The 26,321-nt window shown below is 40.4% G+C and overlaps 1 protein-coding gene across 5 annotated transcripts in view; it reads left to right on the forward strand.

The window, feature by feature from the left end:
- myo7a (myosin VIIA) overlaps nt 1–26,321 on the forward strand; it is a 160,267-nt gene that overhangs the window by 48,153 nt on the left and 85,793 nt on the right. For 2 of the 5 annotated variants that reach the window (XM_062974492.1, XM_062974493.1), the window contains 3 exons: nt 1,264–1,370; nt 13,008–13,064; nt 13,155–13,271. In XM_062974492.1, the coding sequence (XP_062830562.1) occupies nt 1,264–1,370; nt 13,008–13,064; nt 13,155–13,271 (281 nt within the window). The remainder of the gene's footprint in view (nt 1–1,263; nt 1,371–13,007; nt 13,065–13,154; nt 13,272–26,321) is intronic. The other 3 variants (XM_062974496.1, XM_062974497.1, XM_062974495.1) reach the window with 2 other exon arrangements.

The following is a 26,321-nucleotide window of genomic DNA, read 5'->3' on the forward strand; positions in this document are numbered from 1 at the left end:
AACTGGGAAAACATTGACTCCAGTATAAGCTGAGAGTGGTAAATTTCAGAAATAAAAACAGATACAGTAGAGTCTCACTTATCCAAGCTAAACGGGCCAGCAGAAGCTTGGATAAGTGAATATCTTGGATAATAAGGAGGGATTAAGGAAAAGCCTATTAAACATCAAATTAGGTTATGATTTTACAGATTAAGCGCCATGTTATACAACAAATTTGACAGAAAAAGTAGTTCAATATGCAGTAATGTTATGTTGTAATTACTGTATTTACGAATTTAGCACCAAAATATCACGATATATTGAAAAGATTGACTACAAAAATGGCTTGGATTATCCAGAGGCTTGGATAAGCAAGGCTTGGATTAGTGAGACTCTACTGTACCAATAAAATTACATTAATTGAGGCATCATTAGGTTAAATGTTTTTGAATATTTACATAAAGCTCAAATTTAAGATAAGACTAACCAACTCTGATCAAATCATTATTCTCATCTTCTTCAATGTAAATGTGCTTAGGTATCCTTTTAATAATAATAGAGTAAAATAATACATGTAATAATAATAATAATAATAATAATAATAATAACAACAACAACAGGAAAATAATACAAGTAATAATAAATAGAGTAAAATAATAAATGCAATAATAATAATAATAAGATCAGAGTGAAATAATAAATGTATTATTATTAATAATAAAATTAGAGTAAAATAAATGTAATAGTAGCAACAATAATAGAGAAAAATAATAAATGTAATAATACAAATAATAATAGAGAAAAATAATAAATGTACCATATACTCGTTTATAAGCTGACCTAAATATAAGCCAACCAGGACCCTCAACCAAGTATAAGCTGAGGGGGGCTTTTCAGTCTTAAAAAAAGGGCTGAAAAAGTAGGCTTATACTCGAGTATATACAATAGTTATATCTCTACTGAGATCTCTTCATTTCTGCAGACATTGTTGGGTGTCAAATTATACTCTTCATCTGTGACTGGACTTAACTCAAAATCTTGTGGCTTCAAAATCGATCCAAATCATTGAACTTCCATTCTTCACCCTCCCTGGTTCATTAGTAGTTCTGGAGAACTCCAACATTTGTGCATAATACAAGAACTGTAGTTGGTCCTTATGAAAATGATCATAGTTTTATAACTTTATATTTTTCATTGTCCTTATAAGACAAGATCTCTATATGTTTTTGGTAAATACAGTTATGTAGCCATGCCCACCTGATGTCATTACCATTTCCCTTGCAGGATTTCTGGAGAAAAACAGGGACACGCTCCATGGAGACATCATTCAGCTGGTTCATTCCTCGAGAAACAAATTCATCAAGCAGATCTTCCAGGCTGATGTAGCCATGGTAAGTCAGTTCCAGCACTGGGAAGGATGGAGAAGTTATCAGGTGTGCCATAAACATAGGTGATTCAATAACAATAATAATAATAATAATAATAATAATAATAATAATAATAATAATAATAATAATACACTTTATTTATATTCCGCCCTTCTCCCCTAAGGGACTCAAAGCGGATTACAGCAATTACATAGGCAAACATTAAATGCAATGAATGAGACAAACAAACACAAACAAGGCAAAGGCTTCTCCTTTCATTTCCGGCTTCTGGAGGCAGTGCTCATTTCGGGCTCCAGGAAGGTGCTTTTTTCTCCATTTTCAAGCCGAGGAGCCTGCGTTGTCTCTTCCTGATCATGTGGCCAGCAAGATTGTTTGGAACGTCTCTTTGCCTTTTCCCGCCGAAGCGGTGCCTATTTATCTACTCACATTTTCATGTTTCTGAACTGCTTGGTTGGCAATCAGCTAGAGCTGACAGATAGGAGCTTACCCCATCTCACAAATTTGAACTGCCAACCTTCAGATCAGCAGTTCAGCGGCACAAAGGTTTAACTCATTGCGTCACTGTGGCCTGACTAGATGTGCCTCCTCTAACCTGACATGCTTTAGGTGTGTTTGAAAACAACTTCACCAATGGTTGATTTGGGGACTATAGCTCAACATCTCTGGAAAATAGAGAGCAGAAGGCATAGGATTGAGGGTTTTGCCACTAAATAAAGAGAATCTCCACTTTCTAAAAACTCTTTAGTAGTTGCCACTACTGACCTTTCCTTCCTTTTAAGAGTAGCCCAAAAGTTGGTGACAGAACTTGATGTCATTGAGGTGTTTGTAGACCAATTTCTGGTTTCCCAGAGACTTTGCCTCCCTCTTCCATAGGAAAAAGAACATTCACAGAAATGTGAAAGAGTGAAAAAAGAACATTATTTTGTAGAAAAAGTCTTATTCTAAGTCGATATTAGAAAGACATCATTTTCATGAAGGGCAGCCTAGTATTGCAGAGTTACAGAACAGGCTTCAATGACATTCATTCAAGTTAGAAGTTAGAATTACTATGTCTCCTTCTACATCATCCTATATCCCAGGATCTGATCCCAGGTTATCTGATTTGAACTGGATTATTTGAGTCTCCACAGCCAGATAATCTGGGATCAGATCCTGGGATAAAGGGCCCTATGACACAACTGAGCTACGCAAGTGACAGTCTGGGGCTTGGACCGTTTGTTGAGTCTTGACTTCAAATGAAGTGTTTTTTCTCTCCCCGATGTCAACTTCTAGGTCATTTCCTATTGGAAAAATTGTCTCTCCTTGGATTAGACAGACCTTGAGATTCTTCCCAAATGTGTCATTCCATGCACAAGCTCTACCTGGGGCTTCAGCCAAGTGCCAGTTGTCTTACTGGGGCTGTCTTTTGGAAACATCACTTATTTATACTCAAAAGTAGTGAATTGAGACTTGCAGAAGTTGCACAATTCAGTTACTCCTGCGCGAATTCTCTTCTATAGCAATGGTCTCCCCAAAATGTAGGGGAAGAGGTATAGTCTAGTTAAGTTCAGACTGTTTTCATTACCATTTCGTTACTCTTTATCCACGGATGATATTTTCCAGGATCACCAATGGATGCCTAAAAGTATGGATAGGACCGACTCCTATATATACTTCTGTATGCTTTTTGTCAGGGAATCGGCAACCCCGACTTGATTGATGAGCTAGGTCCCACTTTAACTCACCCGTCAGACCACTTTGCAAATGGCGAAAATGGCACTGACAAAGAATGACAGCTTCGCTGATTTATAACTGCTGAAACTCAGCGGCTCTGAAGGCTTTATTTACAATATTTACAATGCTAAACTCCGAACCTGTCTGGACACATGTTGCATGTCTGTCTCTCTCAAAGTCCGTTCCTGTGTGTGTGCACAGAAGCACCTCCTGCATTCCACAGTCTGTGATGCATCTTCCTGTCATGTAGCTCAAACAGAAGACATAAAGCTACAAACTCCCACGGTACCCTACCCCTTCCTTACCAACATGCATTCGATTCTGTCTCTTGTAGACTATCCACACAGTAGAATTGCAACAATTCAACACCACTTGGACTGCCATTTATTTATTTATTTACAGTATTTATATTCCGCCCTTCTCACCCCGAAGGGGACTCAGGGCGGATCACATTACACATATAAGGCAAACATTCAATGCCTTTAACATAGAACAAAGACAAGACAAACATAGGCTCCGAGCTGGCCTCGAACTCATGACCTCTTGATCAGAGTGATTTGTTGCAGCTGGCTGCAGCTGGCTGGCTGCTCACCAGCCTGCGCCACAGCCATGACTCCATCCTATGAAATCCTGCAATTTGTTATTTGAGAGAGAACAGTAAATATCGCAGGAAACTATAAATCCCAGAATTCCATACCATGGAGCCATAGTGGTGTCAAACTGCTATAATTCTGCAGTGTGGACGTTAAGACCTACAAATCATCATCATCATCATCATCATCATATCCTTTATTTATATTCTGCTCTATCTCCCCGAGGGGACTCAGAGTGGATTACAGGTACATTTATGGCAAACATTCAGTGGCGTTATACAACTGACAAAGACAGACAGTACATAAACAGAGGCAAGGCTTCCCTCTTTTTCATCTCCGGCATCTGGCTGTGTTCGATTCTACCATGGAGAGGTGTTGTTGTTTCATTTTCCATGCCAAGGATCCTGTCGTCCATGGACATCTTCCTAGTCAGATTTTGCCAGCATGTTTTTCAGTGTGCCTTTTACCTCCCTGCTGAAGCGGTACTTATTTATCTACTCATGTTGTTGTTTCTGAACTGCTAGGTAAGCAGAAGCTGGGGCTGACGGTGGGGGCTCACCCCGACCTGCAGCTTGAGCTGCCAACCTTCCAGTCGGCAAAATCTTCTGTTAGTTGGTGGTTTAACTCGCTGTACTAACCATGGGTAATTTGGCATTTGTAGGACCTTCTGAAACTACAAATTCCAAAATTCGATACCCATGTAAAATGGTATCAAAGTGCTATAGTAAGGCAGTGAAAAAGGGCTTTCTGTATTGTATTTTAAAAAGAGAAGGAAGGGAGATTGCTCCTTATTGAAGAAGGATATAAGAAGCATGATCTGAGAGTGGCTTTGAAATGCTGCCAAGTACAGCGAGGTCAGGAAAAGAACACCTTCAAGCTGACGGCTGGCCAGGAATCATAAGACGATATTTGCAAAAGTCAGCTTGTATCTGAAAGGTCATGCAGTTGGCCTCTGTACATGATGGCAATGATGAACACGAATGCAAATAAAGGAACAGACAGCTAGCCCCATGGAAGAGGTCGGGTGTCAACTGTTTTTTGGCACATCAAATCCTTCCCGTAAAGAGCTTAAACTCAGAGGTCAGAAAGATAACACAACTGCAAGAGATAACAACTTCAGCAGGATTTGAAGAAACTATTTACTTAAGAGTTTCAGCCAATAGAGTATTAAACTTCAGATTTAATCAGGGGCTAAGAGCTATGGATGGAATATATAGGCAGAGTATCCCTTATGTGAAATGCTTCAGACTTGAAAAGTTTTGGATTTTTTTTTCTAATTTTGCAATACAGTAGAGTCTCACTTATCCAACACTCACTTATCCAAGGTTCTGGATTATCCGATGCATTTTTGTAGCCAATGTTTTCAATACATCGTGATATTTTGGTGCTAAATTCCTAAATACAGTAATTACAACATAACATTACTGCGTATTGAACTACCTTTTTCTGTCAAATTTGTTGTATAACATGATGTTTTGGTGCTTAATTTGTAAAATCATAACCTAATTTGATGTTTAATAGGCTTTTCCTTAATCCCTCCTTATTATCCAAGATATTTACTTATCCAAGGTTCTGCCGGCCCGTTTAGCTTGGATAAATGAGACTCTGCTGTATATATATCTTATATATACCTTATGCAATATTTTAACAATTTTGCTCCTGAAGCAAAGTTTGTGTACATCGAACATTGTTAAAGCGAAAGTGTCCTATGTGGACAATTTTGGATTATTTCAGGTTTTGGAATTCTGGATAAGGGAGGCACAAGATGTATTTTTTGTTCTTATTCCTCAAATTGAAAATAATAATAATAATAATAATAATAATAATAATAATAATAATAATAATAATAATCTATAATATAATATTATAATACAATATAATATACAATGCATTCATTGAAAAATAGCAATTATACTAGGTAAATTTTCCCAACAATGATGTAACACTGTTGTTCATTATCCCTGTTGTAATGCAGAGTTAATTATACGGCTTAGTTTTGAATGATAATGAGCGGTCAATAGCTTTACAAAAGACCTGCTCCTGAGGGAGATGAAAATGGATTTATTGACTTAGAGATAAAAGTGTTTCTTTCTGATACTGATAAAAAGTGAAATCCTGGAAAGTCTCAAGATATTATTCATATGGTGTTTGGGGACAAGTTGTGTCCCTCTGTTTCCTTTCCTTCTGTAGTTTGGGTCATTTTCAGCCCAAGTTGACCATGCTCACCATTACATTGCCCTTTGACAAATCATTGCTCCGCGTCTCTTGTCTTTTGATCTTCATAAACTGAATTTTGCATTATTTATTTATTTATTATTTATTTACAGTATTTATATTCCGCCCTTTTCACCCCAAAGGGGACTCAGGGCGGATTACAATGAACACATATATGGCAAACATTCAATGCCAACAGACAAACAACATATATAGACAGACACAGAGGCATTTAACATTTTTTTTCAGCTTCACGATTCAGGCCACAGGGGGAGCTGTTGCTTCACTGTCCACTAGTGGCCCTACTTCCTCATTCCTTTCCTCGTGTTTTGCTGGCAGTTTTATGATGTTGTAAATTAGTTAAATTAGCCTCCCGCATAAAGCGTACCTAAATTTCCCTAATTGACAGATGCAACTGTCTTTCGGGGCTGCATAGGTCAACAGCAAGCTGGGCTATTTAATGGTCGGGGGCTTAACCCGACCCGGGCTTCGAGCTCATGACCTCTTGGTCAGTAGTGATTTATTGCAGCTGGTTACTAGCCAGCTGCACCACAGCCCGGCTGATATTATGTGCTGATACTCAGTGTATATGTTTGTATACTGAGAGAGATGGGGATGGAGCACTCTTTAGTTTTGGAAACTGTTATTGTGAATACCCACAATTCATAAATGTTTGAACTACATTACTGATAGGGCTGCAAGATCAGAACTATTCCAGCACCGAAACCTGAGACAACTCCTAGTGATGCATTTTGTTATTCTTATCTAACCCATTGAAATTCAGACGGTATGAAATTCATCCAGGCCTCAAAATAAATGAGGAGAAATCCAAAATGCTAAACTTAAATATGACTACAGGAGAGCAGTTACCTTTGAAAGGGATATCTAATTTTTCATTCAGTTTTCAGGATTTAAATATTGAGGATTCCTTTTGACAAATATGATCGCATCTGATCTATAAACATTATAACATAGCATAATAATATGCATACAAAAAGATAAAGGAATGGACCAAATTAAATATATCATCAGCAGATGTCAAAACACATATGCCCCATAAATCTTTCTTTTTATTTAGTAGAATCCTATTAAAATGCATAAAGGAATATTTAGAAAATGGATAAATTAGATTGACAATATGATTGCAGGAGGAAAATATCTGAAGTTTGTTAATGGTGCAAAATATGCTCACTCTTTAAGGCTGGCAATGTCAAATTTGGAACTGTATTATGGTGTATTTCAACTAATTCCATTAGTGAAATTTATTAAGAATAAACACTATTGCATGCGTGCAAATTGAAAGAAGCAAAGTGCTGAAAGATATTATATCAAATATGTTTGCTGAAAAAGAAAAGAAACACGCTAACTATTACATTGCCAAGTCATTGTTTCATGTCTTATCTGTTGATCTCCATAAACTGAATTTTGCATTATGTTCTCCTACTCAGTGTATATGTTTGTATACTGAGAAAGGAGGAGATGGGACACTCTATTGTTTTTGAAAATATTATTATGAATATCTGCAATTCGTAAATTTATGAACTATTTTACGGTAACGTTGCAAGAAAAAGACTACCCCACGTCTTGTGTTTTCAGGAGCAAAACCTGAATGAATGATCTAAGGATTCATCTACATTGCCATATAATCCAGTTTCTGAATCCAGATTATCTGCTTTGAACTGGATTATATGGCAGCGTAGATTCATATAACCCAGTTCAAAGCAGATCATCTGGTGACAATACACCCACATATCTAATTCCATCTCCCCATTGAAGCCACAACTTGTAATACTTTTTTGATATAAGAAATCCTACTAACAATCAAAACCGCCAAAAGAAAGGTTTTTGCAAAGATACACTGGTAAGGAATTTGGCAATTGGGTTTGTTGTCTTTTTAAAGTGATGGCGAAGAAATTAAAGTAAGAAGAGAATTTTTCAGAACTTACTTGTACTAGTCTTGGCTAGTCTTGCCGCTTCCCTTTCATGCCATGCACTATGCTTCTTTTCCAGATTTATTTTAATACCCCCAACACAGCCTTTTCCAAAACACAAAACAAAACCCCCCACAAAAAACAGAGAGGGGAGGAACTTGCTGTATTCTTGTCTCTGGATTTAGGATGATGTTTACATGACTTTTTCCTATACTCATATATTATTTGGAATCATATTGGTCTACAATCCCCATCTCAGAGTGGATAGCATAAATAAACATAAATATAACAACAACAACAACAACAACAACAACCACCACCACCACCACCACCAAGGTAGAAAAGGAGAAGCAAATTGATGATTTCGTCAAAAGGTAGAAATTGCTGAAGGTTTTTAATTCACCTTTAAAATAGCAACTTTTGGAGGTACAGTAGAGTCTCACTTATCCAACATAAACGGGCTGGCAGAATGTTGCATAAGCGAATACAGCAGAGTCTCACTTATCCAACACTCGCTTATCCAACGTTCTGGATTATCCAATGCATTTTTGTAGTCAATGTTTTCAATACATCGTGATATTTTGGTGCTAAATTCGTAAATACAGTAATTACTACATAGCATTACTGTGTATTGAACAATTTTTTCTGTCAAATTTGTTGTATAACATGATGTTTTGGTGCTTAATTTGTAAAATCATAACCTAATTTGATGCTTAATAGGCTTTTCCTTAATCTCTCCTTATTATCCAACATATTCGCTTATCCAACGTTCTGCCGGCCCGTTTACGTTGGATAAGTGAGACTCTACTGTATGTTGGATAATATTATCCAACATTTTATCTTGTAAATCGCCTAGAGCATCTTGGATGGAGGGCGATTAATAAGTAATTAGATGATGATGATGATGATGATGATGATGATGATGATGATGATGATAAGGAAGGATTAAGGAAAAGCCTATTACACATCAAATTATGTTATGATTTTACAAATTAAGCAACAAAACATCATGTTTAACAACAAATTTGACAGAAAAAGTAGTTCAATACGCAGTAATGCTATGTAGTAATTACTGTATTTATGAATTTAGCACCAAAATATCATGATGTATTGAAAACATTGACTACAAAAATGTGTTGGATAATCCAGAACGTTGGATAAGCGAGTGTTGGATAAGTGAGACTCTACTGTATTAAGGATGACATACTCTACTCTTCCATTTTTCATGCTGTAACAGACTACAACCACTGTCTCTTTGAAACCAATGTGTTGAGACACCTAGTCTCGATGAGAATGAGAAGTCTTATTTACATATCTAGCCTAGAGGTCCCCCAACCTGCAAAAAATATATTTGCATTAATGGAGAATGTGACTCCATCAAACGACTTCTCAGGCAGGTCCTGTTAACGAGAGATATGCCTTTATAGATAAACTTCATTTTGTTCTTCTGCATCCAATCGACTGTGGTTTCCAGATGGAAAGGAGAGCTATCCTTTAGTGTCATGTCCACATTGGTAGTTGCTAAATAGTAGTTGCCAAGAACATCACATTTCATGATCCTATTTTAGGAAGGACTGTAGTTACCATGATGACCCTGTATTCCCAAGCAGGGGCTGTTTAGCAGAATATTTATTTATTTATTTACAGTATCTATATTCCGCCCTTCTCACACTGAAGGGGACTCAGGGCGGATCACATTGTACACATATAAGGCAAACATTCAATGCCATATAACATAGAACAGAGACAGAGACAGACACAGAGGTAATTTAAACCTTCTCCAGCTTCCAGCTTCCTGAGGGTATGCTTGATTCCGGCCACAGGGGGAGCAGCTGCTTCATCAACCACTGCGATGGCAACTTCCTCATTCCAATGGCGGCTGGATTTTTTTTATGGTGTCATAAATTAACCTCCCCACATATAAATGGTACCTAAATTCCCTACTTGATAGATGCAACTATCTTTTGGGTTGCTTAGGTCCACAACGAGCATGGGCTATATTTTATTTTTAATTGTTGGGTGCTTACTCTAACACGGCTGGCCTCGAACTCATGACCTCTTAGAGTGATTTATTGCAGCTGGCTGCTAACCAGCCTGCACCACAGCAGGTCATTGTATTTTTCCTTTGTATGAGCAGATCAAAACATAATGTAGCTATTTTAGGTTGGAAAGTTTTACATCCAGTTCACTAACATGTATAAAGAAACCTTTTTAAAGTCTCAGTAATATATTGGTGGCAAAGGAGTGAAATCTTGATGCAACGACTTTTACTGTCAGTGTTTTCATGAAATCTTCTCGTGTTCATCTATGATTTTTTTGGGGATGGTATATAACACAAGTTCTATTGACTTGAAGGAATACAGATGTTGGTCTTATTGTGGACATTATAACAGCCACTCCTTGTTATAGAAGAATTTATGGGGAGGGTGGAGTAAGTAACAACTGCTGGAAAGTAGCATTACAGTCACACTCATAGTCTAACAATAACAACAACAAAAATTCCCAAAAGCATGTTGGGGATTGTGGGTGATAGATAGAAGCTCTTACGTATGAACCCAGAGTCACCCTGCAGAATGATGCACCACTCAGCTTTGCAGAACAAATAACACAGGAACTTTTATTAAGTCCAAGAGATCAACAGAACAATGATATTTACAATAGTCCCTCTGATTGCTTACAAAAATCAGCAGTCACAAGCAGTCCTTTCTTAGCCCACAAATCCACTTTAGTGAAGATCAACAGCAAACAAGGCCCCAGAAATAGTCAGGCCTCTCTGAGTACAGAGCCATCTTCTTTCCAGCCAGTATTCAGTAGACTAACACACTCACATTGAGAAACCTGTTCAAAGCAGTGCTCCAGCAGCAGGACAGCAACAGTTGCAAAGCAATTCCCAGGTCCATGTAAACTCAGCCAATCGGCTTCATGCATTTGATTTTCCAGTCAACACACATGTCGTATCTTTGCAAACCATGACAAAGCAAACCTTGATTTTGGCATTTTATACATAGAGGACACCATTGTACTATGGCATTGTAAATATATTGGCTTTAGGGTGTGTGTGTATGTGTATATATATGTGTGTGTGTATATATGTGTGTGTGTATATACAGTAGAGTCTCACTTATCCAACACTCGCTTATCCAACATTCTGGATTATCCAACGCATTTTTGTAGTCAATGTTTTCAATATATCGTGATATTTTGGTGCTAAATTCATAAATACAGTAATTACTACATAGCATTACTGTGTATTGAACTACTTTTTCTGCCAAATTTGTTGTCTAACATGATGTTTTGGTGCTTAATTTGTAAAATCATAACCTAATTTGATGTTTAATAGGCTTTTCCTTAATCCCTCCTTATTATCCAACATATTCGCTTATCCAACATTCTGCTGGCCCGTTTATGTTGGATAAGTGAGACTCTACTGTATGTGTGTGTGTGTGTGTATGTATATGCATATATATATGTGTGTGTATATAAATGGATTAGATCATCCTTGGATACCAAGGGACCGCTGTACTTCTAGAACATCACACGTTTTTCAGTCCTGCTAAAACCTGATTGGTATCAGCAGTGATGCTGGACAAGGTTGCTGTTGTCGCCTTCGTAAGTTGGCAATACTAACATTTTGGTCATGAGGATTATTGATAATTGTAGTTTTCCAAACCTCTCAACTAACAATCCCAAAAACCCTTGGAAATCTTAGACTACAAGCTGCTTTCTAGAGCATTGAAGAGCAACAGTTATTGTGTGAAAGGGCTCGCAGTTGCATTAATTCAACTGGAAAAGAAGACAAGTTTCATGGTCAATCAATACTCATAAGATCAGGCTATACTGGATTTGCTAGAAATATGAGTTCCCTAGAGCCTACAGACTGCCAGCCCTCTATATTTGTGGAATTTGTTTCCAAAAAGTACCAAATCAATTTGAAGAACTTTTATAGGAATTGAAAAACATGCCGAGGATATTCATTTGTTTGCTGTAATATGCAATTTTCCAAGCGTTGTACCAAAGTGATTTGACAAGTTTTGATAAGCTGCCACCTATAACTCTATTATTATTATTATTATTATTATTATTATTATTATTATTATTATTATTATTATTATTATTATTATTACTATTATTACAACGACATTGTATGACACAGCAAACAAGATAGATATGCTAGATTTTGTATCACAAAATCACAAGTCGAACACTTCCCAAGTGTTTAGGACTGTGTGATGTATTATTATTTTTAATAATATTATTATTATTATTAGGTATCTTTTGGAAACAAACCCCACATTTGTGAGTTTGACTTTTGCGGATTTAATTACACTATGTAACAAAATTTGAAATATTTTCCGTTCCTGGTTTGAAAGTGTTACTCCTTTTCAATTGTGCAGTACAGTAGAGTCTCACTTATCCAACACTTACATATCCAACGTTCTGGATTATCCAACACAGTTTTGTAGTCAATGTTTTCAATACATCGTGATATTTTGGTGCTAAATTCGTAAATACAGTAATTACTACATAGCATTACTGCATATTGAACTACTTTTTCTGTCAAATTTGTTGTCTAACATGATGTTTTGGTGCTTAATTTGTAAAATCATAACCTAACTTGATGTTTAATAGGCTTTTCCTTAATGCCTAGTTATTATCCAACATATTCGCTTATCCAACATTCTGCCGGGCCGTTTATGTTGGATAAGTGAGACTCTACTGTACTTTGAAAGTAATTGTTACACTCCAGAAACTTTGTTTTTGTGCCTGCCACAAATTACATTGAATTGGCTGAAACTCAATGAGATATTCATTGAAAAACTATAGCAAAATGTGCTGCAGGATGTCCTGCAAAACCAAAGTGTTTGCAGTTTAATAAACCTTTCCCATATTTTCATGGCAGAACAAATTAGGAAATGACATTTATAATCCAGGAACAAAAACGTTACATAGTGTTTTGCTGTGTCAGAAAAAAATGCTAGGTTGCAGTAGTGTGTTAAAATCCACATGTTGCATGTGTGGAGTAGCCCTTCACACAAAGCAACCATCAACGAAGTCTGAATTGAAAACAACCACTAAGCCGTCGTTGTTTAGAAATGGCTAAGAACACCGGACTTGGTTGTTCTTCTTTTTCACCTTTTTCCGTATTCTCTGTCTCTCTCGTTTGTTTTTTTCCCTTTGCTCCCCTGTAGTATCTCTGTGGCTATGCATCCAGTACTTTTGGCCAGTCGCCTGCGCCCACTTTGAAGGTAAAATAGATCAAAGAGCTCCCTTCTGTGGTATGTTCGCTTCTACCCTCTGTCACTGGTTTACTACTTTCCTTACGTCGTTTACAACAGGTCCTTTACAAGAGGACAGACTCGCTTATGGATACACAGAGGGCTTGTCTCAGAGAAGCAAGGCTGTTTTCTGAGTTGGCTAGGGATGAGTGGAACCGCTACCTTCTGCATGAAAAGGTGAAGACAAGGGCAACCAAAAAAAGTAATGGTATTCCCAATGATCAGAGCACTTTCCTTGTGGATGAATATTGCAGGCTAACGGTTTGGGGGGATTTGTAGTGTTCAAAGCAAACTTACTAGCCAGGAGGTTGAAACATCCTGTGAGAAGTCGCCAGAGTTTGGAAAAATTGTTTTATTTCTAGTGTTCAAAGCAAGCTTACTATTTATTTATTTATTTATTTATTTACAGTATTTATATTCCGCCCTTCTCACCCCGAAGGGAACTCAGGGCGGATCACATTATGTACATATAGGGCAAACATTCAATGCCCATAAACACATCGAACCAAGACAGAGACAGACAGACAGACGCAGAGGCAATTTAACCTTCTCCTGAGGGGATGTTCGATTCTGGCCACAGGGGGGGAGCAGCTGCTTCATCATCCACTCTGATGGCACTTCCTCACTTCCTCATTCCAACGTTGTAAATTAGTTAAACTTGCCTCCCCACTTTTATAAGTGGTACCTTATTTCCTACTTGATAGATGCAACTATCTTTCGGGTTGCTAGGTCAGCAACGAGCAGGGGCTATATTTTATTTTTAATTGACGGGTGCTCACCCCACCACGGGCTGGCCTTGAACTCATGACCTCATGGTCAGAGTGATTTATTGCAGGAGCTGCTCACCAGCCTGCTCACCAGCCTAGCCAGGAGGTTGAAACATCCTGTGAGAAGTCGCCAGAGTTTGGAAAAATTGTTTGGTGGAGTGTAGCTTCCATTATTCCACAACATGTTGGGGGGATTTTGCAAATTGTAGTTCCAAAAGATGCTTTTTTCAAGATCTGGGGGCCACCGTTAAATAACAGACTTCAAGAGTGCATCTACACTGTAAAATTAATGCAGTTTAACACTACTTTTGATGTAATGTCCCGCTGCCATGCAATTCTGGGATTTGCAATTTGCTGCCGCACTAGCAATTTTTGGCAAAGGAGGCTAAAGATTTTGTAAAACAACTCCTCCCATGATTCCATAACATTGAGCCACAGTAGTTAAAGTGATGTCAAAATTGTCAGAGTAATTGCAGCACAGCAGTAGTTGGATGGAGTCAGTGGAATGCAGAACGAAGAGACACCCAGAGACGTTAGTAAAACTATATACAAGTTTTACTGTAAGCAGTAATAATCAAGACAAACAGACTTGCAGACAATGGACACAGGACTTGACTCTCACTCTAGGCAGACAGAACTCAACTCAACTCAACTCAGAACTGAACTGATGCAATCAGCAATGCACACACACTTGTGTCTGGACACTCCCTGGTTCCAGCCACACATCAAGGTCATCACAGCTTCTCAGTAATTAACTCTTTTTAGACTATAGTACACTCTGGATGATGCAATCAGTATGCAATACAAGCAAGACACAAATTTCATTTAAACACTATCAATACACAGATCCCACATTAACAAAAATTGCATTAATTCTACAGTGTAGATGACTCTTAAGTCTGTGAGATTCAGTAGTAAAGAGTAAAAATGATTCCAGCCACACATTCACCAGCCTTTCTTCCACTTTGCACAGAGAAATTAGGTCAGACTGGGGTTGTGGAGCATCCAACCAATTGAATTTGGTCATTTGTTTTGACAACTTGGCCACTTGAGTTCTCATTTCCAGGCAGGAGAGTTCTCTGGTGTTGGTAAACCCAACCTGCAAATAGTGGGACATGATGGGATGAGTAGTTCATCAACACCTGGAGGGCTGGAGCTTTTCCACCTCTGCCGTAGCTCCTTTCCCTCTCCTGGGCCCTTATCCCTGGCTCTGTCCTCTAAAGGTTTCCAAAGGAGACAAGTCTCAAACTTGAAGCCTCTCATTTGGTCAGTTCTCAGTTAAATCCAGTCAAGTGCAGTGTCAACATCATTAGATGTTCATGGATGTCAGGATCAAGAAGCCCTTGGGGTTGGCTCTGGTTTGCAGTTCCGCAACGCCTCTGGACCCGACTTTGCACCTGAATATTCAGGTATCAATTTTGGCCTATCATGTTTTTTGCTTGGCTTTGGTTTGATGCACAAGAGTAAGACAGTCCTTGATGTCTGGACTGGGCTACTGTAATGCCATACATACATAGGTTGCCCCCAAAAGATTATTTGGAGACTTGCAAACATGAGAATATATCCATGGCTATGCACAGTTGGGTACCAATAATAAACATTGTGTTAGTTCCTTGCTCTATCTGTAGCTCCTGATTCACTATTCTGTGTTATTATTGTTGGAAGCCCTTAATGACTTAGAACAGGGGTAGACAGAGTGTCTTGTCCGTGAGCCACATGTCATCATTGGTCACTGGAATCAAAATATTCCCGCCTCCCAAAAAAAATGCCACTTTCATGTGTCCTTTTGGATGATATTAAGCTCAGGAGATGCTTTTTTAATAATGTGGTATAGTGCAGCCCTCCAAAATTTCTTGGAGGAGCTAATGCACATCTTCCGAGTTTCTCAAAGTTGCCCGTCCCAATGTAGTTCAATAAAAACTGCTTCTTCCACATATGGTCACCATCTGAGATATCCTATTAGAGTTGCCAACATGGTATCATGGTGGTGCCAAGAACTCAGATTTGCTGTCCTTCCCCAAAACACATTTTAAAGGAGTAATGGAGGAGGAGATAGTTTGATTTGAAGCTTGGGCGCCCATTTCCAGCTGGTGCTAGAGCACTCTGGTTCCGCATGATGATGTCCGTATATACGTTTCACTTGTGTAGAGTAACAAAAAATCCAGGAAGAAGGGAAAGAGAGATGAGGTTGCATGTATGCAATTGGATGCATCATGGCATTTTGAATACAGAAAACCCAAAAGTGTCGTGTCAGCATTGTGATTCCAGTGCAGTCTTGATGTGCAGTTTGTGCATGGTGTGGAGTGAAAATAAAATCTGCCTGTGGGTTAGCAGTAAATCTTCAATAAGTCCCAGCAGCAGCACTGGGACAGCCAAAGGTCTTAGAATCGTAGAATCACAGAGCTGAAGGAGACTCCAAGCACTCCTGACAGCCTCCATTTAAAAACCTCCAGAGAAGGAGATCTCACCACACTTCGAGACAACATATTCACACAGCTCTTACAGCCAGGAAGTTCTTCCTAATGTTTAGGTGGAATCTTTTTTCCAGTAATTTGAATCCATTGCTCTGTGTCATAGTCTCTGGAGCAGCAGACAACACGCTTGCTCTGTCCTTAATATCAATGTGAGAGTTGAATTGAGACACTTACAGCGCTCTGTCTCAATTCTTCCCTCCGTCGGCAATCTAGCATCTGCTTATTTTATTTATTTATTTACAGTATTTATATTCCACCCTTATTTCTCACCCCGAAGGGGACTCAGGGCGGATTACAATGAACACATATATGGCAAACATTCAATGCCAACAGACAAACAACATATATAGACAGACACAGAGGCATTTAACATTTTTTTTCAGCTTCACGATTCCGGCCACAGGGGGAGCTGTTGCTTCACTGTCCACTAGTGGCTGTACTTCCTCATTCCTTTCCTCGTGTTCTGCTGGCAGTTTTATGATGTTGTAAATTAGTTAAATTAGCCTCCTGCATAAAGCGTACCTAAATTTCCCTACGTGACAGATGCAACTGTCTTTCGGGGCTGCATAGGTCAACAGCAAGCTGGGCTATTTAATGGTCGGGGGCTTAGCCCGACCTGGGCTTCGAACTCATGACCTCTTGGTCAGTAGTGATTTATTGCAGCTGGTTACTAGCCAGCTGCGCCACAGCCCGGCCCAATGATGCTTAGACCAATGATGGGCAACCTTTTACACTTGGTGTGTCAAAATTCACCAAAAAACCTAGCATGACTTGTGTGGTATGTCACTTTGAGAAAAAAAAACATAATTTTGCAATATGTATAGTTTAAATAACAAAAATGTATAATTGTAATATATAACTGTATTTAATAAATCAAAAACTATTTACTACCATTATTTCCATGTACAACAATCTATGGTACCTCTTGCAGTTTCCACACTGATTTCTCTCTATTCTAGTTTCAAAGTAGTCATGAATAATGAATATAATAATAATAATAATAATAATTATAATAATAATAATATAATGGTAATAATATGATAATATACTAGAATAATAATAGAATAATAATAGAATGATATAATATATATATAAAAATGTAATATGCATAATTCCCATGGAGTAAACAACAAAACCACTGGACCAAATCACACCAAATTTGGCCACAAAAGACATAGTCATCCAATCAATCTGCATGCGGCAGCGTGTCAGCAAAAATGGCTAGGCGTGTCAGTGCTGACACGCGTGTCATAGGTTGGCCATCACTGGCTTAGACGCACGAACAAATATCTACACATAGCTGTCTGCCGATCCTGGCGGTTCAGAGCTTTTATTGAAGTTATTTACAGCTATGTACATAAGCGCAGCTAACACACATGTCCGACAGAAATGATGGCGACCAATGAAAAAGCTTATCAATAAAACTTGTCACCTCCCAGATTCCATTCCCAGTGACTTGTGTCCACTATGTAAGCGGAAGCTGAATAATGTCACTCTAGGCAGTAAATCTAATTCTATGCATTTAACCATTCCTCTGCTGGAATGCTTACCGAAGCACCACACACTTACTTTAACAACGAGTGAACATTTCACGCAATATATAATCAATTACTCTGACACTTACGTCTCATGCGAAATGCAAGCCCTACCAGATATTGCAGTACCGTATATATTCGAGTATAAGCCGACTTGAATATAAGCCGAGGCACCTAATTTTACCACAAAAAACTGGGATAACTTATTGACTTGAGTATAAGCCGAGGGTGAGAAATGCAGCAGCTATGGGTAAATTTCAAAATAAAAATAGATACCAATAAAATTTCATTAATCGAGGCATCAGTAGGTTAAATGTTTTTGAATATTTACCGTATTTCAAAGAAAAACAATAAACTAGCTCTATAAGTGGAAAAGTAGGGGCAAGAAAAACAATATGGTATCAACAATAACGTAATAATAATAATAACAACAACAACAACAAAAACTTCATTTGGATCCCACCCTATTTCCCCGTGGGGACTCAGGCTGGCTTCCAACATGGTAACAGGCAAACATTCAATGCTTATATAAACAATGCAGAGCTAGATATAGATCTATAATTATAGATACTAATTTCACATATGCATTTCCCCCTGAAACATTTGCAAATCCCCTGTGTGTGTGCATTTCCCTCCTGTAATATAGGTAGGTAAGAATATATTCATATCTATCCAGACATCTCTCTTTATATAGATATTTGCAGAGACTTGCAAACATATGAGGGGAAATTCATATATAAAATTAATGTATATAGATAGATACACATATAAAAGTACATAGAGATGGCAAAAGTGTGCAAGGGGTTAATGCCTATATATCTGTAGGAGAGTTTAACAAATATTTTAGGGGAAAATGCTTTCATAAGATTAATGAATATATATTTTTCTTCTTCCTGACTTGCAAGAGTGTTTCTCTTTTCAAAACATTCCCTTGATTAAGAGCGGGAGGCTTTGCAAAAGTAAACACACTGATAAGGGGAGAAGAGAGAAATAGATCACATATTGCAAGCAATAGCCTGCAGGCTCTGTTGCTGGCCTTGACCTTGACCCGATTATAAGCCGAGGGAGGCTTTTTCAGCTCATAAATAAGGGCTGAAAAACTCAGCTTATCTTCGAGTATATACGGTAAATGCGTTTACTGGGGACACTTTGCTACAGAAAAATGTGGTTCTACCTGAAATGTTGCTGAATATGCCTGTTCTGTTGGGCATATTTTTATAGATTGTCCTCACTGTAATTTCTACAACCATCTGGCACTTCTGGCTAGCCAACCAATCCTTTCCTATAGACCTCTGTTATATGTCAATGAACTATCCTATGACATTATGAGGGCCGGCTCTATACCTCATAAGCATGTGAGATGTGAGACCCTCTCTTGGTCAGATTTTGGCCCTGAAATGCTGCAAAATGGGATGCAGGTGACTTGGGAACATTTACCCATCCTCTGAGATAACTCAGTGACCCTCCTGCATGTGTATTAAGTATTGTGAGTGATGGGAGGGCTTTTTTCTGATGGGGTTCTCAGGATACAGTATACTCTGCTTGAGAGATTGCAATGCTGCTCACTATAGCAATGTTTTGTGATTAACTGCCTCAAACCTCAGCAACAAGTCAGATTTGCAAGTGAAATAAACAGAACTCAAAAGTAAATAATACTTTTCCCATCATCCTGACTTAAAAATGAAAGCATTGTATTCACTGTCTCCAAACTATATTTTGTGAAACACTGGGAATCTACTCCGTAGGATTGGAGACGGTCTGTAGAGGAAAACGAGGCACATGCCTTACTAACAATTAATGTTAACCGAAGAAAGGCAAATGCTCTGGGCTGCGTCTTCTCATTGGGTATTGCCAATAATGGCTATACAGCTACTAATTGCACACTTTGGTTCTTTCATCGTCAGGGTAGATTTTTCAAAAGTTCAGCAAAATGAGCTGAAATCTCTGAAGTTCAGCGAACTCCACTAATTTATTATTTATTTACAGCATTTATATTTTGCCCTTCTCACCCCGAAGGTAACTCAGGGTGGATCACAATGTACACATATACAGTAAACATTCAGTGCCATTTTGGATATACAAGACAGACAGATAGAGGTATTTTGGCATTTTCCAACTTCGGTGCCTGGAGGTTATGCTTGATTCCGGCCACAGGGGGTGCTGTTGCTCCATCACAGAATTTCCCTCCTTGTTCTTTGATCGCCGGCATTTTTATGGTGTCATAAAATACCTCCCTGCTTAAGCTCACAACTCAGCTGTTTTCGAACTGCTTAGGTGGACAGTGAGCTAGGCTAATGGTGGGGTACTCAGTCTGATTCAGGCTTTGAATTTGCCAATCTTCCAGTCGGCAGTGATCTATTGCTGCTGGCGATTAACCAACTATGCTACAGCCCAGCCTAAGTGTGTTTGTTTACCCCTTTTGTGGTTACACAAAGATGTGTGACATATGGCCCATAGATCCCATTCATCTCACATCTCCTTTTCACCAACCTCCAGAAACCATCAAATATTGATTATGTGGCAAGGACAAAAATGTACCGATATTGTCTACCTCTCCTTTAAGCTATAGACAACTAACACATTTTCAATGTAAAAAAATGAAATGTAGACTATAAGGATAAGGCAGCGTGGTGTAATGGTTTGAGTGTTGGACTACAGCTCTGGAGACCTGAGTTCAAATCCTCGCTCGGCCATGGAAACTCACTGTGTAACCTTGGGCAGGTCACACTCTCTCAGCCTCAGAGGAAGGCCAATGGCAAACTTCTTCTAAGCAAAGCTTGCAAAGAAAAACCTGTGATAGGATTGCTGTAGGAGCGCCACAAGTTGGAAACAATTTGAAGCCACTAAACACCAACAAGAATATTAGGGAGGTGTTTATTGGAAATTCCATAACCTATTAGAAATAACTGCACTGTAACCTTGTTGAAAAGGTAAACATGATATCACATCCATTTGGTAAATGTGAATCTCCATGAACATGTGGAGAACACCTTTTGAAAACCACTTGTCAATAAAAGCATGACCTCGTTAGAAGTCAACTCTTTCAACAAGTGATGTTCATAAGCATTCATGGGGGCCACTTCGCCAGAGAATGTCCAGCCAAAAAGAAGCCCGCCGCCCGCCTGGCGGTGGCGTCCTCCGCGGAGCCGGAGGCGGCCGAGGCAGCTGGAGCAAAGCCGGCGGGGGAAGCCAGCGACCGGGCGTAGAGAGGCTCGCCAACCCGGTCAAAAACCCCACTCAAGAGCCGCAAACCGGGGTCCTATTTCTCCTGGTGGTCACGCTGTGGTCAGTGAAAAAAGGACCCGTCATGATCCATGCCATGATAGACTCAGGGGCAACGAACAATTTCATCGATAGAGAGTATGCCGACTCTCTGGGATTACAATATCATGATTTCAAGAATGCCTGGGTGGTGCAGGCCATAGATGGCCGACCCCCAAAGACAGGTCCAGTAAGCCAATGGACTGAACCCACCAGAATGTGGATAAGGGAACACATGGAAGAAATTTCTTTCTTCGTTACCGAGGTTCCCCACTTCCCTGTGATTTTGGGTATTCCATGGCTGACACTCCACGACCCAAACATCTCCTGGTCCAACAGAGAACTGCAGTTCGCCTCAAGATATTGCCAAACCATTGTCTAGTAGCCAAGGTCTGCCATGCCACAGACGCAGAGCCCATCATCACCTTGCCCAAGAAATATTTGGACTTTTGGGATGTTTTCAATGAAAAGGAAGCCAAGAAACTACCCCCACATAGACCCTACGACTGTGCCATTGACCTGGTGGAGGGGGCCCCAATTCCGCGAGGACACTTCTACTCCCTGACTGAACCAGAGCAAGAAGCTCTCAGGGAGTTTATAGAGTCAAACCTCCGCAAGGGGTTCATCAGACCCTCTCAATCCCCAGCTGCTTCCCCAGTGATGTTTGTGAAAAAGAAGTCAGGGGACCTACGCTTGGTTGTGGACTATAGAGCATTGAACAATATCATGAAGCGGAACCGCTACCCCCTGCCTCTGATCTCGGACCTATTAGACCAGCTCCGAGGGGCCAAGGTTTACACCAAGCTGGATCTCCGGGGGGCTTACAATCTAGTTCGCATAAGAGAAGGGGACGAATGGAAAACCGCCTACCAAATTCGGATTATTTGAGTCCCTAGTCATGAATTACGGATTATCCGGAGCTCCCGCAACATTCCAGCATTTTGTCAACGATATCTTCCAGGATTATCTAGATCGGTTCTTGATCATATATTTGGACGATTTTTTGGTGTATTCTAGATCACAATCAGAACACGAGCAACACGTCAGAATGGTGCTACAACGATTGCGGGATCATGGACTATATGCCAAGTTAGAGAAATGCGCCTTTGATCTGCAAGAGGTAGACTTCCTGGGATACCGCGTCTCGCCACTAGGGCTCTCCATGGACCCGGCAAAGGTTTCAGCAGTATTGGAATGGCGGGCGCCAACCAACAAGAAGGAAGTACAGCGCTTCTTGGGGTTTGCAAACTACTACTGCAAATTCATCCCAGACTTCGCTCACTGGTCTGACCCAATCACCAGCTGCATCCGAGGGAAACAGCCTTTCCGCTGGACGGAGCAAGCAGAGAAAGGGTTCCACCAGCTAAAGCAGTTATTCACGACCCAGCCAATTCTACAGCACCCTGATCCTAAAACCCCTTTTGTTGTGCAGGCTGACACCTCTGATGTGGCAATTGGGGCTGTACTCATGCAACCAGTGGGAGAACATCTTCATCCTTGTGCCTATTACTCCCGTCAACTAACAGCCCCAGAGAGAAATTACACTATTTGGGAGAAAGAACTTTTGGCCATAAAGGCAGCTTTTGAAAATTGGAGACATTGGTTGGAAGGGGCCAAATTTCCCATTGAAGTTCATACTGATCATCGAAATTTAGAGCACCTAAGGACCGCACGAAAGCTAAATCAAAGGCAGCAGCGCTGGGCTTTGTTCTTTGAACGTTTTGACTTCCAGATCCATTATGTGACCCCGGCTCAGACCAAGCAAGCAGATGCTCTATCACGGAAACCAGAGTATGCTGCAGGACGCAGAGAGACCTCAGAATCTCGATTGCTGCAACCCGAAAACTTTGCCACGCTCACAGTGGGAAACACCAAATCCACTCCAATTGAACCAACTCCCTCTAACCCAGAATCCCTTTGCACTCAAGAAATTAGAGCCAGTCAACAGACAGATGCCTGGGCTCAAGAACAGATTCGCCAAGGACTACGTTTCCCATTCTCACTTAAGGATGGGCTACTATGCTACAGGAATCATGTTTACATTCCTCCAGGTCCTGGCAGAGAAAAAGCACTTCATCTGTGTCATGACAGCAAGCCAGCAGGACATTTTGGGCTATTTAAAACCATGCACTTGATCCTACGAGATTTCTGGTGGCCCAAGATCCGCAAGGATGTGGAGAAATATGTCAATACCTGTCCTGTATGTCAGCGTTCCAAGACACGAAGGGAGAAGCCGTCAGGGCTACTACATCCCCTTCCCACTCCTTCTCGCCCATGGGAGATAATTTCCGTGGATTTTATCACTGACCTGCCACCCTCCCTTGGATTTACCACGATACTAGTGGTGGTGGACCTTTTTACCAAGTTGGCCCATTTCATCCCCTGCGATGGTCTCCCCACGGCCAAAGAGACTGCAGATTTATTCCTCCAACATATTTTCCGACTACATGGATTGCCCAAGAGTTTAGTCACTGACCGTGGATCTCAATTCACCTCTCGTTTCTGGAAAGCACTACAAAAACTATTGGGCATAGACTCTCGTTTATCTTCAGCTCACCATCCCCAAACGGATGGGCAAACTGAGCGCACCAACGCCACTTTGGAACAATACCTTCGCTGTTATGTAAACTACCAACAGGACAATTGGGCTTCCCTATTACCTCTGTCAGAGTTTGCATACAACAATGGTGTCCAGGCTTCAACTAAAGAAACCCCGTTCTTTGCAAACTACGGTTTCCATCCACGTTTCTTTCCTTCTGTCATGGAAACCTCAGAAGTCCCTGCAGCGGAGGACTGGCTGCAGGAACTCACAGCAGTACAAGAACTTTTACACCAACAACTGGATCAAGCCAAGGAGGACTACAAACGCCACGCTGACGGCCATCGCCAGCCGGGCCCCGAGATCAAGGTAGGAGATCGGGTTCTGTTGTCCACTCGCTTTTTGCCCTCCCACCGTCCCTGCCGGAAGTTAGATGCCCGTTTCATTGGTCCCTACCCAGTGGCGGCGCAACTTAACCCCGTGACTTTCAAACTCCAACTTCCGCGCTCCATGCACATTCATCCAGTGTTCCACCGTTCCCTGCTCCTTCCGGCGGATGGTGTACGCCCCGACGCGAGTCAGCCGCCCCCCGCCCCTGTTCTAGTGGACGGAGAGGAGGAGTTCGAGGTTCAGGACATTTTGGATTCTCGCTTCCATCGCCGCCGCCTTCAGTATCTCATTGACTGGGTGGGTTTTGGCCCCAAAGAACGCTCCTGGGAAGATGCTTCCACAGTCCATGCCCCTGACTTAGTCCGCCGCTTCCATCAGGCCTACCCTACCAAGCCGCGGCCCCGCGACTCAAGGAGAGGGGCCCTGTTTGAGGGGGGCCTTGAGGGCGGGGATAGTGTGATGACTCATGGGCCTTGTAGTCCTGTTCCTAGTACTATTGTGGCAGACGAAGAGGAAAACATGGGGTTTTCGCCGGTTCAGCAAGAGCCGGAGTCTCTTCACCTGCAGGATGTTGATGTTTGCCCTCAAGAATTCAGCCAAACAGGCCTTGGGCAGAACTCCCCCCCGTTTCCCAGGAGGGAAAATTATTCTAAAGACAGGGGAGTCAGGGAGGCTAATCGGAGAAGCCTGAGAATCGCTGCCAAACAAATGGCTGATTAGGTCTGCTTCCCTTGGGAAATTCTAAGGAGTCATGCATCTGGACAGAGTTGGGTTTCGCTTCTCGTTCTCTAGGGAAAGAGTTCTGTTGGCGGGAAAACGAGACCCAATATAGGTGTTTGGCGCGAGGGATTCTTTGCGGAGTCAATTGATCAGCTTGAGGAGAGACATCGTGTGTGGACTTCGTAATCCCAGTTCCTTGCTTCCCGGATCAAGCTTCAAGCCTTGCCCTGTCTCACGGTTTTACCACGGACTCTGTTCATGCTTCATGTTCGTCTTGCCTCCAGTCACGGATCTAGTCAAGAATCAAGTTTATTTCCAGCCTTGTTGTCAAGCTTCATTGGACTCTAAGACTCTGTTATTTCCCCACACTATTGCTTGGCAAAGTGTGTGTTTCGGTCAAGTGGATTAAAACTTTGAACTCTAATATCTTATATTGGACAATACATTTCTGGACTATATTTGACCTCATCTGAAAGGTCTGCTTCTGAACTATATTCTTCACTTGTTTTTATTGATTTTATATATTTCTTTAATAAAGATATTAGATAGAGACTGGCCTCTGTGTAAGGTTATTGGTGCTCTGCAGCCAGGGTCCTGACATTCTCTGTGTATTGAACACAGGATATCATTCTTAATCAACTGTCCATAGTCTTTAAGTATAGCTGACTCACTGAAGTCCGTAAGTCTGCTTTCATTGAAGACAATGTTCAATTTTCAATGCCAAATGCATGCATCCACCTCCAATGAGGTCTACAGCATACTGAATACAAAATGGAGTCCTGAGTCTGACCATGCTCAGTACAATCATGTGTCTATAGTCCCTCCCATACCAAAGAGCTCAGTCAAACTGGCAAATGAACATACACATAGAATACAGTTTAGCAAATACAGTAGAGTCTCACTTATCCAAGCTAAATGGGCCGGCAGAAGCTTGGATAAGTGAATGTCTTGGATAATAAGGAGGGATTAAGGAAAAGCCCATTAAACATCAAATTAGGTTATGATTTTACAAATTAAGCACCAAAACATCATGTTAGACAACAAATTTGACAGAAAAATTAGTTCAATACGCAGTAATGTTATGTTGTAATTACTGTATTTACGAATTTAGCACCAAAATATCACAATATATTGAAAACATTGACTACAAAAATGGCTTGGATAATCCAGAAACTTGGAAAAGCGAGGCTTGGATAAGTGAGACTCTACTGTATATACATTAACAAATAAATAGTGAAAGGCTTGGGAAGTTGCGATCTCCAACAGTATTTGCAGTCAGTCCAGAAAAATAAACGCTTGCCAAAGCCATTGGTTCTTCCAAACAGTATTTCCCAGAAAAGAAATCTTCTATCATCTTACATCCAGCTTTTTGCACCCTAAATAAAAGCAGTTGAGCCTGATTATTCCACTTCTTTATTTTCCTTCTGCATCCAGTTGGCAATGTTTTTTTATGTAGTTTCTTCCTATGGGAATGTGGGACGGACGCAGCAAGAGGCAGGAAGCTTAATGGAGTGTCCTCACATCCGGTAATATTTCCCTTA

The sequence above is a fragment of the Anolis carolinensis genome, chromosome 3, assembly GCF_035594765.1.
Source record: "Anolis carolinensis isolate JA03-04 chromosome 3, rAnoCar3.1.pri, whole genome shotgun sequence".
NCBI lineage: Eukaryota > Metazoa > Chordata > Lepidosauria > Squamata > Dactyloidae > Anolis > Anolis carolinensis.